The 12,830-nt window shown below is 32.8% G+C and overlaps 1 protein-coding gene across 1 annotated transcript; it reads left to right on the top strand.

The window, feature by feature from the left end:
• Nucleotides 1-740: 740 nt before the first annotated feature.
• On the top strand, nt 741-11,499 carry LOC113752366 (ankyrin repeat-containing protein ITN1-like). Its single transcript, XM_027296483.1, has 6 exons — nt 741-1,303; nt 1,527-1,715; nt 2,063-2,173; nt 2,679-3,157; nt 3,260-3,854; nt 11,159-11,499. Exons 1-6 carry the CDS (start codon nt 811-813, stop codon nt 11,497-11,499), a joined length of 2,208 nt encoding a protein of 735 aa, XP_027152284.1. The 5' UTR covers nt 741-810.
• Nucleotides 11,500-12,830: the final 1,331 nt, after the last annotated feature.

The raw sequence follows: 12,830 nt of genomic DNA on the forward strand, positions 1-12,830 counted from the left end.
AGTAAATTCAAAACTTTGCTATTGTTAAAAATATTCTTTCTAAAATTGTGAAATCAATAAATGGAGGTACGACACAACTTTTCGTAAGATATCTCTTTTACACATATCATGGAAATTTGAATATTTCAATAGAAAATTTTGTTGTAAAACTTGATGGTATTCTTTTTTTTGCCAATTATTTTATGACTTTTTTATGCATGAAATGATTTGATTTTAGATTATAGAATATATTTCAAGAGCATGTGATTTTCTCAAGTGGTTGGATTCCATTTGTAAGGAGTACGGACATCCTCCCGAGACAAAAAAAAAAGAGGATATTCTCCAACATTGTTTTCACTAATTATTATTTTGAAGTCATCAATGCCTTTTTTGCTCAATCGTTAGTGTTGATCGTTAGTCAGTGGGTAAAAATGCAACAAAAATATGAAACCAAATTTTAGTCGGAGGAGGGAGGGAGGGAGGAGGGATGTTGGGGGGGGGGGGGGCACAATTTAGGTTTATTCTTGGCATTGTTCTTTCCTTGGTCAATACAGTAAAAGCAGCTTCCTTTAGCACATTTTGGAGGGGCAAATGTTCATGCTTTTAAACCATTTTATAGGGGCAAATGTTCAGTGGCTTCCTTTAGTGTTTTTTAATGTCCACCTTTGGCACTACAGCAATTCCTTGCTTGTTATTTTCTCCCAGCTTTTCTTTTGTTGAGTGGCACATTACCACTTTGGCATTTCGCATACACGAAATTCTGATGCGGTATATGGATGATTTACTTGATACAGCACTCTCATAAGAATTTTTTTCTGTGCCTATCCAAAAATGGCAAGCTCAAGAATCAACGAGGATAGGAGCAACCGATCTGCTGCTTATAGAGCAGTCTTAGAGGGAAAGAAACAGTCAGTAGAAACCTTTCGCAGTTTCTGGAGGGAAGAAGGTGTGAAACCACTTGATAAATTCGGTGATACTGTTCTCCATTTTCTGGCCATTCACGGAAATGTGGATGCCTTCAGATTACTTCTCCAGGATGGTCTTGTGACCAGTGGAAATCTGAAGGCAAAGAATGTCAATGGCGACGCTGCATTGCATGAAGCTGCAAGATTTGGCCACAAGGATGTTGCAGAGATCATGTTAAGGACAGAAAAGGATTTAGTGTCTGAGAGAAACAAACTGGGTGAAACCCCTCTTTTTGTGGCTGCTGCATGTGGGAAAAAGGAAGTGTTCTCACTTCTGGAAAAGTACATCGGTGATTGCATGATGAGGAGGAATGATGGATGCACAATCCTTCATGCTGCTGTAATTGGAGGATATTACAGTAAGCCTCTCTATCAAGTAAAATTTTGATTGTCTCTGCAAAAGTAATCAAGTTTGTTGCTGAATTTGAACTCTATGCTTGTTCAGTTTATCAGATTATGCTATCTTATCTTTTGTCTCTAAGTCTGTGCTAGTGGAATATGATGTGGGATTTTGTTGCATTAAATGTTAGTCCTTTTCAAGTTTAGTGCTTCCTACATGTTTCGCTCTATTGTATCAAACAGGTTTGGCAATTGGCATATTGGAGTCGTATCCTGATCTTGCTGGCAAACGTAATGAAAAAGGAAAAACTGCTTTACATCTTTTGGCTGCAAAAACAGAGTCCTTCAGGAGTGGTTCTGCCTACACGCTCAACGATCTTGGGAGGAAGTCCCTCATTCCTCTGCATATACTCCGAGCTATAATCTATTGGTGTAAGTGCTGTATTATTACCCACATGCAAGTTGCAACATAATTCTTTTCAAGTCCTTAAGTACTCTACCCGCATAGTTGATTAGGCAAATTGACAATAATCATTGGGCTGAATGTGATATGGTTTTGAAGTCAATGCAGATCCTATCAAGCATATGATTATTCCCCTCTTGTAGTATGTTCAGGTGACATGAATTTGTGCTTAGCCTGGAGACCTTGCTAAAAATAATCTAATTTAGTGTTTAATGGGTTCGGGATCCATGGAGAAGCAATTTGAACTACCATTTTTTTGAGGATGCCCTCAAAATTTTGAAAGAGTGATACTATTAGTTCATTGTGTTGCTGGCAGGTATTGCGGTCGTGTACAAGGAATCACAACCTGTCAACAGTGTAGAAGAACCAAGCAATTCTGCTTCTATTCATAAATTGAACAGATCTTCTTTTGCCAATTTTATCTTGGGTAAAGCATCTTCTTGTATCTACTTCATATGCATTCATGCTAGTGATGATAGAATATACTGGTAAAATTTTGTTTTCCCAAATTCTTCTTTTGAGAGTTGAAGCATAGTGTTGTCTAGCCTACCTTCGTAGTGTCAAGAACGTCTTATTTCCTTCGAGTAAATTAGTTTCTTTTTCATGCCTAAGCAATGTAAGAATTTTGTTTTCAAGCTCTCTTCAATTTCCTTTTACTTCACATATCTTTTATCTGTCGGCAAGCTGTAGAAAAAATGTATATACAAGCAATTGCAAGTCTAGGAATTCATTTCGGCCAATTGAACCTCCTCAAACTGTTTCTTTTCAAGAACCGAATAGATTTGTGCCAAAATAATAGATGCTAAGAAGAGCAAAAAGCCTAGGACATGTATTGGATCTCGAAGTACTATTTCTGCATCTCCCTGACCAAATCCTCCCACATTGGAGTTAGTCATTAATGGTTTATCCAATTTGATATATTTGCCCTCTAGGTTTTCCTTGGCTTAAAGAAATTGATGATGCAAAGCAAAGCCATGCAGTTGCACTAATGCTTGCAGAAAGGTTAATCAGAAGAGAAGATTGGAGCCACTATGTGCATACAGGGGCCAAAGATCATGAAGGCAGCCAGTTTGGGATATCATCAGAAAAGAAAAATAGTATGCCAGATCCACTAATACAAGCAACGAGACTCGGCATCATTGAGGTAGTTCAGGAAATCCTCAGCGTCTACCCTGAAGCTGTGTATACCTTCGATGGAAAAGGAAGGAATATACTGCAAATTGCAGTGGAGGAGAAAAAATGGTTCTTGTACGACCACTTGATGACTAGTGGTACTGACAGGGACAGAATGCTAAGCGCTATTGATCACGAAGGAAATAGCATTATACATCTCGCAGCACTCCTGGAATCCCCTCCCAGCGTTCCCCCTGGAGTTTTTCACCAAATGATGTGGGAAGCCCTCTGGTTTAAGGTACCAAATTAAATTAATACCTGTATTGCATTGCCTGTTGTATATTGTTTACTATTCTTTTCCGGACTATTTGCAACTTATGATTGATCTTTGGCTCAACAGCGGGTGCAATATGACTCTTTTCCACATCTCTGGCAACTGCAAAATTCTGATGGGACGACAGCAAAACAAGTATTCGAGACGAACCATGCAAGTCTACGCGAAAAGGCTGAGGAAACTGTGAGAGCATTGTCCAACAGTGTGTTGATTGTGTCTGTCCTCATTGGTACCATAAACTTTGCTGCAATTTTTACTGTACCTGGAGGTTTCGATCAAACGACTGGAGAGGCCATTTTTCTCAAGAACCGGCGCTGGGAATTCGGCTTGTTGATGTTCTACTTAGCTGGAGGGCTGTTCTCCTCTCTGTTCACCATGGGGACTGTGCTTGTGATCATCTTTTTGCGATTTGCAACTGAGGATTTTTATATTTCCCTGCCCTGCTACATTGTGATGAACATAATTTCCATCTTCTACTCCACGGTCTTCACAATCGTAGCAGCTGGACAAGCATTAATAGTGCAGAAAGTCGTGATTACCGACTACAGGCTCCTCGTGGTGGTCTTCTTTATCTATTGTCTGCTGGCCCTTGTGCTCGTGGAAACATCATATCTGATATTCGACTATGTGTATTACCTAATTCGTAATTGCCTTTTGACAGGTTGTCAGCCTGTGCAATAATAAAACCTGCTCAAACTAAAAGTAATTTCTGTAGACAGCGGTAAGCAGGGTCGAATCCACAGGGACTGGGAGTAATTGTTTCTTTTCAAACTCACAGTGACAAAGGCGGGTATTTTTGTGGATAGGTGGTTAAAAATAATTAAACAATTCAACTAAAAATAAATAGTTAACCAGCACAAGTTTAGCAAGAATTAAATCAAGAATAAATAAATTCTAGCCAAGGACGCAACTACTCTGGCACAGTCCAATCATCCGATCATTGATGCAAGAGATGTTCACTTAATATATTAATAGGCTAGTTATAGTCTGACGACCAATTTTTCCTTAAATTATTGATAACCAAGGTACGACCGTTGATTACCCCTAATCAGCAAATACTCCTAGGTACGACCATAGGAAGTAATTTTCCAATTGCATTAATAACTAGAAAAACCTAGCCCTAATCAATAACACGCTACGAGGGTTATTTAAATTAGATCGCACGTTCCCCTAATGTGTAAACACACCAGTTGCCACTAATATTAATCAATCAAACAATTACGGATTTAATTGACTAAATTGGCACGAGATTAATAAATCACATTGAACATCGGGCCCTTGACATCCAATTAATAAAATAATCCCATGAAAATTCAAGCAGTCAACGTGCAAATATTAATAAATTAAGGAACACGTGAAAACTAATTAGATTTCACAGATTTTCGGGACTGTGCCGTCGAGTTGCCCCTTGACTAGATGGAAGGCTTAGCCACGCCGCATAATGAAATCACCACACGAATTAATAAATTGCAAAGGCATTGCGTTTTCTATTGGGAAGTAAGGAATAAAAGGTGTTTTTCCCGTTGGGGAATATTGTCGAACACCTGGCGTGTGTCAGAGGCCAGTCAGGAGAAGAAAAGAAAAACTGAAGACTAGGCTAAAAACTAAACTAAAAGAAAAACTAAAAACTAGAGATGTCCTCTTTTTCTACGTTATCCCTATTTAAGGAACAAAGGAAAGATAGACTAAAGCTATCTAGGTGGTCCCCACACATGTGGGCAAAGCCTCCAAAGTACTTTTTTTTCCAAGTCCCTCTACGTTGCTTTCTTTGAAGAGCCCAAATGACTTCTAGCTTTGTGGTCCCCACCAATCCAAGACCTCAGGATTGAAGCCCTTAGAAGTCTCCATATTCTCCATAAAGTCTCTCCTTTTTGGTAGTTTTCTGCTTCATTCCTGAAATTAAGTCCAGATACCAAATATGAGTAAATATCAGCAATTAACACAATATTTGTCAGGGATAGAAGGGGAAATCAATAATAAAATTACTAACAAATTACCCCCTATCACCTTTGCTATAGAGGGCAAGAATCTTAAGCGCTTCCCTTGCTTAGTCATGCCAATTTCGTGCAGACTGAAAAAGTTTGAGCAAGTTTGTGAAGAACTTTTGCATGTCATCTATTGATTTAGGTGAATTTCATATGGGGAAAAAGCCCAATGAAGAATGTAACAATCAACATGTTCATGAATAAAAGCTGAAATCTAACTCGAATACCACCATAAAGAATTTTGATATTCATCTTGAAAACCAATTAGCAATAAATTGACTAACTCAGGATCTTAATAAAAGAAAAAAAAAACTCAAAATCTTCTAAATTCGACTAAAAGTTCTTGGGAAGCCAATGCCTTTGCATCTGTCAAAGGTCAATATGCTATTCTAAATTTGATAATCAATTTGTGCAGCAGTTCTCAAAGCCTTTAAAGAACGAATTTTCCTTTTAAAATATTTAACAAATCACTTTCTTTAAAGAATTTTACCAAAAGAAAAATAGACGCAAACAAGAAAGCTCAGCTCCCTTCTATTGAAGTAACTTGCATCAAGTGCATTGCAAAGTCAACAGCAAAATGCAAGCCAAAAAAAAGAATAAATCACTAGTGACCTCCCCTGACTTTGCAGTGTTTGCACATTATTGCACGACTCTCTAATATTTTAAAATATCCACGTAATTTCTTGTGATTTTATGTAAAGTGAATATTTAATTATTACTATATAAAAAGTATGATGAGTCTTAGTAGTACAAAGTGTAAGTATAAGCATATTTTGATTTTAGTTTTTGTTATGCCTAAATTACCCTCATGTCTTTTAATTAGAATTATTGCATTTCAATCATAATATTAATAAAAAAATGAAAAGTTTTAATAAATTACATCTCAAAAATGTTAGTAATTAACTATCCACTTATAACTATATTCACCAATCATTTTCTTCATCTCAAATTATTGTATGTGTTAAAATTATTTGCAATTAGTATATTTTTATGCATGATAATTAAAGCTAACTATTTTATATACATATTGGTTTAGAAGAAAGTCACAATTAATAAGAAGACAAAAGGTTATAAACAATTAATGAGAAAACAAAATGTTAAATTGATGATTAAATTCACTATATTATGCCATATTCAATAAGAAAACCTCAAAAAAATTATTGATAATTATAAAAATATATAACAAAAAGGCTTACAACTACTGAAATTGATAAAAATTTGTTGTATCCAAATCATAATGTTTTAGTATATATTTTGGTCAGGTTTTGTTGTATACACTGGTTTGATAGAACATAGAAAATTTCCTCTTCTTATTGTCACAATCCAAATAAAATATGTAACAATTTAGTTTAGATATGATAATCTTCCATCTTCAAAGTTTAATAAACTTTTAATTGCTTTGTATAAAATAAAAAATTTTTACAACTAACAATTGCTTAATTTTTTTTATATGGTTTCTTAGTCAATATTATATTAACAACTTAGCTTAAATATGATAATCTACCGCCTTCAGAGATTTTATAACTGTAAAATGTGCAATAAACTTTTAATTGTTTTGTACACAATAAACATTTTCTACAATTACCAATTACTTAATTTTGTTCAATATATAGTATCTTAATTTATTTTATGCCAATAGTCAAATTTTTACACAAAAACTTAATATGTTAAAAATTTTACTTGAAAAAAAAATATTCACGTGCATAAAGGAAAATAATACACATACTTTGCATGTAAGTATAATAACCTAAATATGATGTTTTTGTAGCTACTAAAATTTGGATTGAACTTTATAACAATTGTTAATATTATCATGTTTTACCAAAGGTGTTGTGATTTCCCTTAAATTATAAATTGTACTTTTTTGCACAGTTCAAAATAATGTTTTTGAGAAGAAAATATATATGCACACATCAAGTATGCATATGAGAAACAAATCTAATTTGCAAGTGCTACTAAAATTTTAAAAGGGGCATTAGAATACAACATAAATTGACATGTTAGATCTTTATCATTTCGAGTATTGTACTATGCATCTACTTTCCTCCCCCCATGACTTTGCATGCTCATTTATCTATGGGGTTGAGATATGTCTTTTTTCCTATTGAAAATAAAATATGTGATGTACTTTCTAGTAAAATTATTAGATTTTAATAATTAAAAACTAAGATTTGGCTAAATTATTAATCACTTCATGAATAGTATTTGCAATATCAACACTTATCAATACTGACTATTTAATTGTAAAATTACAATCGGTTAATTGTTTAAGAATAAAGAATGTGAATGGTATTTCTTTTTTCTTTTGATTCAGGTTTTCCATAATTTTAATTTCATATAAAACCTAATTATTTGTAGAGAAGACAATTATTATTTATCATGTAATATGAGTTGAATGAGGTAGCTTTTTGATGAAGTCCTTTAGTATGAAGTTAGCTGCATTATTATTTTAAATTTTTTGGTACCACTTTTTAATTTGTTTATGTACATACTTTTAGTATATAAACTCTCTGTAATTATATAATCCACAAGGGAATTTTTATCCATTATATTTAATTATTTCTATGTAAATGTTCATTATCATCAATTAAGATTTTATTGACAAAGGTGGTTAAGTATTCTCTTTTTCATTTTTCTTCTATTGCTTTTATAATTTTATTTGAAGACAATGCAGCATAAAGCACAAATAACAACTATTCCTTTTTCCTACTAATTTTATAATGGCATGTTCAATATGGATACATTTAAATTAATCCATGAATTTTTTCCCCTTTTGTCTTAGAAGAAAAAAATCTAATTATGATATGAAAATTAGTTAGTTGATTATAGGTGAAATATAAGAAAATCTTTTGTTGTTTGCTTGGGCTTGGGTGACATGAACTGTCATTTCAATTAAAACTAAATTGTTTGCATATTTGTTAGTTGCATGAATGTTTTAAGTGCTCTCTTTTATGACCTGTTAGTTGTTCAATTTTGCAATTTTTATATGAATTTGAATAAGATAAAATGAAGTATAATATTCATTGAATTTGGAAATAAATCTACGTACTGTGTTAATTGAAATGCCAGTGTTAACCTACTCAAAGTACTAGACAGAATAAGGATCTGATCACTTTGCATAAAATCAAAGAAAAATCATGTGGATATATATTCGTAATGTATTAGTTGAAATGCCAGTATTAACTTAGTCAAAGTACTAAACAGAATAAGGTTCTGGCCACTTTGCATAAAATCATAAAAAAATCATGTAGACATGCAAAACCATCACTTTACATGAAATTCTAGATTTAGTAGGAATCATGTAACAACATGCAAAATCACAATCGGTGCTTGGTAATTTAACAAAAAAAAAGAGTGAACTGTTTTGACTGTTTAAACATTGAAAACTGGAAAGCCTGTTAATTGCCCTTTTCTTAAATCAATAAACAGCACTAAGTTATGGACCATGAAGTATCGACAATAATTGACTGCTGTTATGTGTGGCTTTGTCCCACATCATTTTTTGTAAATGAGTTTTTTTCCTTAGTTGGCTATAAGTAGAGTGGGCCTATGATAGGATTAAGTGCACCAAACCAAGAAAGTTTTAGTGGATTATTTGAGCCTTTGGGTCATTAAATCTTTTATTAAGTAAAATATTTTAGACTCTCCTGTGTTTTAAGTATTAGGTATTTTGGGTCTAGAAACACTTTTCTAAAACATTTTTGTACTCTCTTCTTCATAGTAAAATTTTGCTCCTCCTCCACCTGTGGACGTAAGTTAATTTGATCGAAACAAATAAATTACCGTGTTTCTATTGTATTTATTTCTACTTTGTTATTTGTCTTTTGAGATTGTCAAAAACACTTTTGTCAATTTCTTGGGGTCAGACTTAACAAACTGGTATCAGAGTTTCTTTGAAAGTTTTGAGTTTTGTGTCAACAATGACAATAACAAAGACTGTTGCTAAGAAATTTGATAGGAATGTCAATTTTGGGATATGGCAGCTCAAGATGTACGCTATTTTGATTCAAAACGAAGTTGATTTAGCGATACAAAGAGTGTGACAGATGTATATTTTGCTGAGATGAATAAGAAGGTTTGGTCCAATATTATCTTAAATTTCTCTGATGAGATTTTGCAGGAGGTAGTCACTGAGATTTTGACAAAGGTCATGTGGGACAAGTTTCAAACTTTGTATATGAGGAAGACAATTAAGAATCGACTCTATTTAAAATAAAGTCTGTATATGCTTCGTATGACTGAAGGTAAATCTATTCTCTCACATCTTGACAAATTTAATTCAATTATTATAGATTTGAAAATATAAATTCAAAAGTTGATGATGAAGATCAAGCCTTTTTACTTTTGTGTTCCCTTTCCCAGGTCTTTAAATATTTTCACAATACTAAAATTTACAGAAAAGAAATAATTTTGTATAAAAAATTTAGTCTGCATTAAAATCTTAGAAGTAGATAGACAGGAATATTATTGAAAAAATTAATGGAGGTCAGGCGGAAGGTCTTGTTGTTAGGAGCAGAATAAAAAAAAAGAATTTGACAGTCATAAATCTAAATCTAAACATAAAAATTTGGAGTGCAATTATTATCATAAAATGTGGCACATTAAGGTAAATTGCTTTAAATTAAAAAAATTAAAGCAAAAGGGGAAATCTGGTGAGAAAAATACTAAAACTGCTGAAACTCGTGTTGCAACTAATGAGAATGAAGGAAATATTTTCTTCGTGATTGATGAAAGGACAAGGTCTAAACATGAATGAATATTAGATTCTGAGTGCTCTTATCACATGTGTCTCAATAGAGATTTGTTTTCCACTTATGAACCTTGTAATAGTAGAATTATTTTGATAGGCAATAATGTCATTTGTGATGTTATTGGTAAGGGTACAATGCAAATTAAAATGTATGATGGTATTATGAGGACGCTCATTAATGCTAGACATGTTCTGGATTTGAAAAAGAATCTCATCTCTTTGGATACTTTGGAGGCTCTTGAATGCAAATATACAATTGAAAATTATGTTATGAAGGTTTTTAAAGGTGTTGTTGTTATGAAAACTTGCAGGTCTGGTACTTTATTTTTTTTGTAAGGATCTACTGTCACAAGTTCGGTTGCAGTTTCGTCATCATTTTTATCTAATTCTAATATTATCAAATTATAGCATATGCATTTGGGATATATGAGCGAGAAAAATTTGGGCATACTAAGTAAAAGGAGACTTATTTGCGGTTAGAGTATTGGGCCATTGAAATTCTGTGAATATTGTATCTTTGGGAAGTAGAAAAAAGTTAGTTTCAATTTACCAGTAATTCATAAGATGAAAAGTACATTTGATTATATTCATTCAGATTTATGGGGTCTATCTCGTATTCCGTCTAAGGGTGATGGCAGGTATATATTGATTTTCATCGATAATTATTCAAGAAAGTTTGGATTTATTTTCTTAAATATAAAAATGATGTTTACCTCATTTGAAGCAAAAAAAAATTTTGATTGAGAAACAAACAGGTAGACAAATCAAGCGGTTTAGAACAGATAATAGTATGAAATTTTGTGATGGTGAATTTGATGAATTTTGCAAGAATGAAGAAATTATTCTGCATTGCACTGTCAAGATGATGTCTCAACAAAATGGCATGACCGAATATATGAACAGAACACATTTAGAAAGAGCAAGGTATATGATCACTAATGCTGGGTTGACAAAGGATTTTTGGACAAAGACAATCTCTATGGTTTGTTACATTATCAATCGTACTCTTTCTGCAGATCTTGATTTCGAAACTCCTGAGAATGTCTAATTAGGTATTTCTACTGATTATTCTGATTTAAAAATTTTTGAGTGTTCAACATACATGTATGTGAATGTTGAAAAATTAGTGTCTCAAGCAAAAATTCATTTTTCTTGGATATGTTTTTGGGGTAAAAGGGCACAAATTGTGATGCCCTGATTCCAAATTTTTAAAATTTATAATCAATATAGATATTACTTTTGATGAACTTTTTATATTATCTTTCAACAAAGAATCTTCTAATTCTTGTCATGCAAATGATAATATGCAAAAGCAAGTAGAGTTTGAGATTGATAGTTCTGATCTTTCCATTCAACAATTGTCAATAGATGTACCTGAATCTACTTATGAAAATAATCCTAAAGAGGAGCAACATTTCATAGCAAAAAATAGACCAAAAAGGGATATTCGACCATCACAAAGATATGTAGATTTGATTGCATATGCTTTGTCTGTTACAGAAGAAACTAATGGAGTTGATAAGCCTACTACCTATTCAGAGGCAGTTTCTTGTGATGATTCTGTTAAGTAGTTGATTGCGATGAATGAAAAAATTAAATCTCTCCATCGAAATGGGACTTGGATTCTTGTGAAGCCGTGTTTAGATAGGAAAACTATTTGATGTAAATGAATTTTAAGAAGAAAGATGGTATTCCAGAATTTGAAGATGTAAAGTACAAAGCACAATTCATTGCAAAGGACTATAGTCAAGTACAAGGTGTTGATTTTAAAGATGTATTTTCACCTGTTGTTAAGCATAGCTCTACTCATGTTTTACTTGCTTTGATTGTCATGTATGATTTGGAGTTGAAGCAGTTTGAAGTTAAGATAACTTTCTTACATGATGAATTTGAAGAGAAAATTTATATGAAATAAGCTCAGGGATTTGAAATTGAAGGAAAGGAAAACTATATTTGTTTGTTGAAGAAATCCTGATATGGATTGAAGCAGTCTTTAAAACAGTAGTATAAGAGGTCCGATACTTTCATGTTGGGTCATGGTTATTTAAGGAGTATGTATAATAGTTCTGTTTACTTCTAAAAGTTAGATAATGGTTCTTTCATTTATTTGTTGCTTTATGTTAATGACATACTTATTGCTGTCAAGAATTTGTTAGAAATTCACATTTTAAAGTTGTAATTAAGCAGTGAATTTGAAATAAAATATTTGGTAGTAGCTAAGAAAGTTCTTGACATGAAAATCAAGAGAGATCGAAGAGTTGAAAAGTTATTGTTAACTCAAGAAAATTTTCTTGAGAAAGTCTTGGAGAAATTTAATATGAAAGATGCTATACCGGTGATTACTTCTCTTACTAGTCATTTTTTACTATTTGCTATTTAGTCACCACAGTCAATTGAAGAGGAAGAGTATATAGCACGGGTTCCCTATTCCAATGCAGTCAGTAGTATTATACATGTAATGATTTGTACTCATTCAGATATTGCACAGACAGCAGTGTTATTAACAGATATATGTCTTATCCAGAAAAAGCATATTGGCAGGCTATGAAGTCGATTTTCAGACACTTGCGAGGGACTTCAAACAGTTGTCTGAAGTTTGGGAGAAATATTGACACTTTGATTGGTTTTATAGACTTTGACTATATCGAGGATCTTGACAAGAGAATATCACTTTTGAGGTTATGTGTTCTGTATTGGTGGTTGTGCAATTAGTTGAAAAGCTACTTTCCAACCTATTATAATTTTATCTACTGCAGAGGCAGAATATATGAATTAACCGAGGCAATTAAAGAAGTCTTGTGGTTGAAGAATTTGTTTGATGAGTTTAGTCTATATCAGGGTATTATTGCAATTTACTATGATAGTAAAAGTGTATTCACTTAACTAAAAACCAGATGTATCA

The sequence above is a fragment of the Coffea eugenioides genome, chromosome 11 (genome assembly GCF_003713205.1).
Source record: "Coffea eugenioides isolate CCC68of chromosome 11, Ceug_1.0, whole genome shotgun sequence".
Classification (NCBI taxonomy): domain Eukaryota; kingdom Viridiplantae; phylum Streptophyta; class Magnoliopsida; order Gentianales; family Rubiaceae; genus Coffea; species Coffea eugenioides.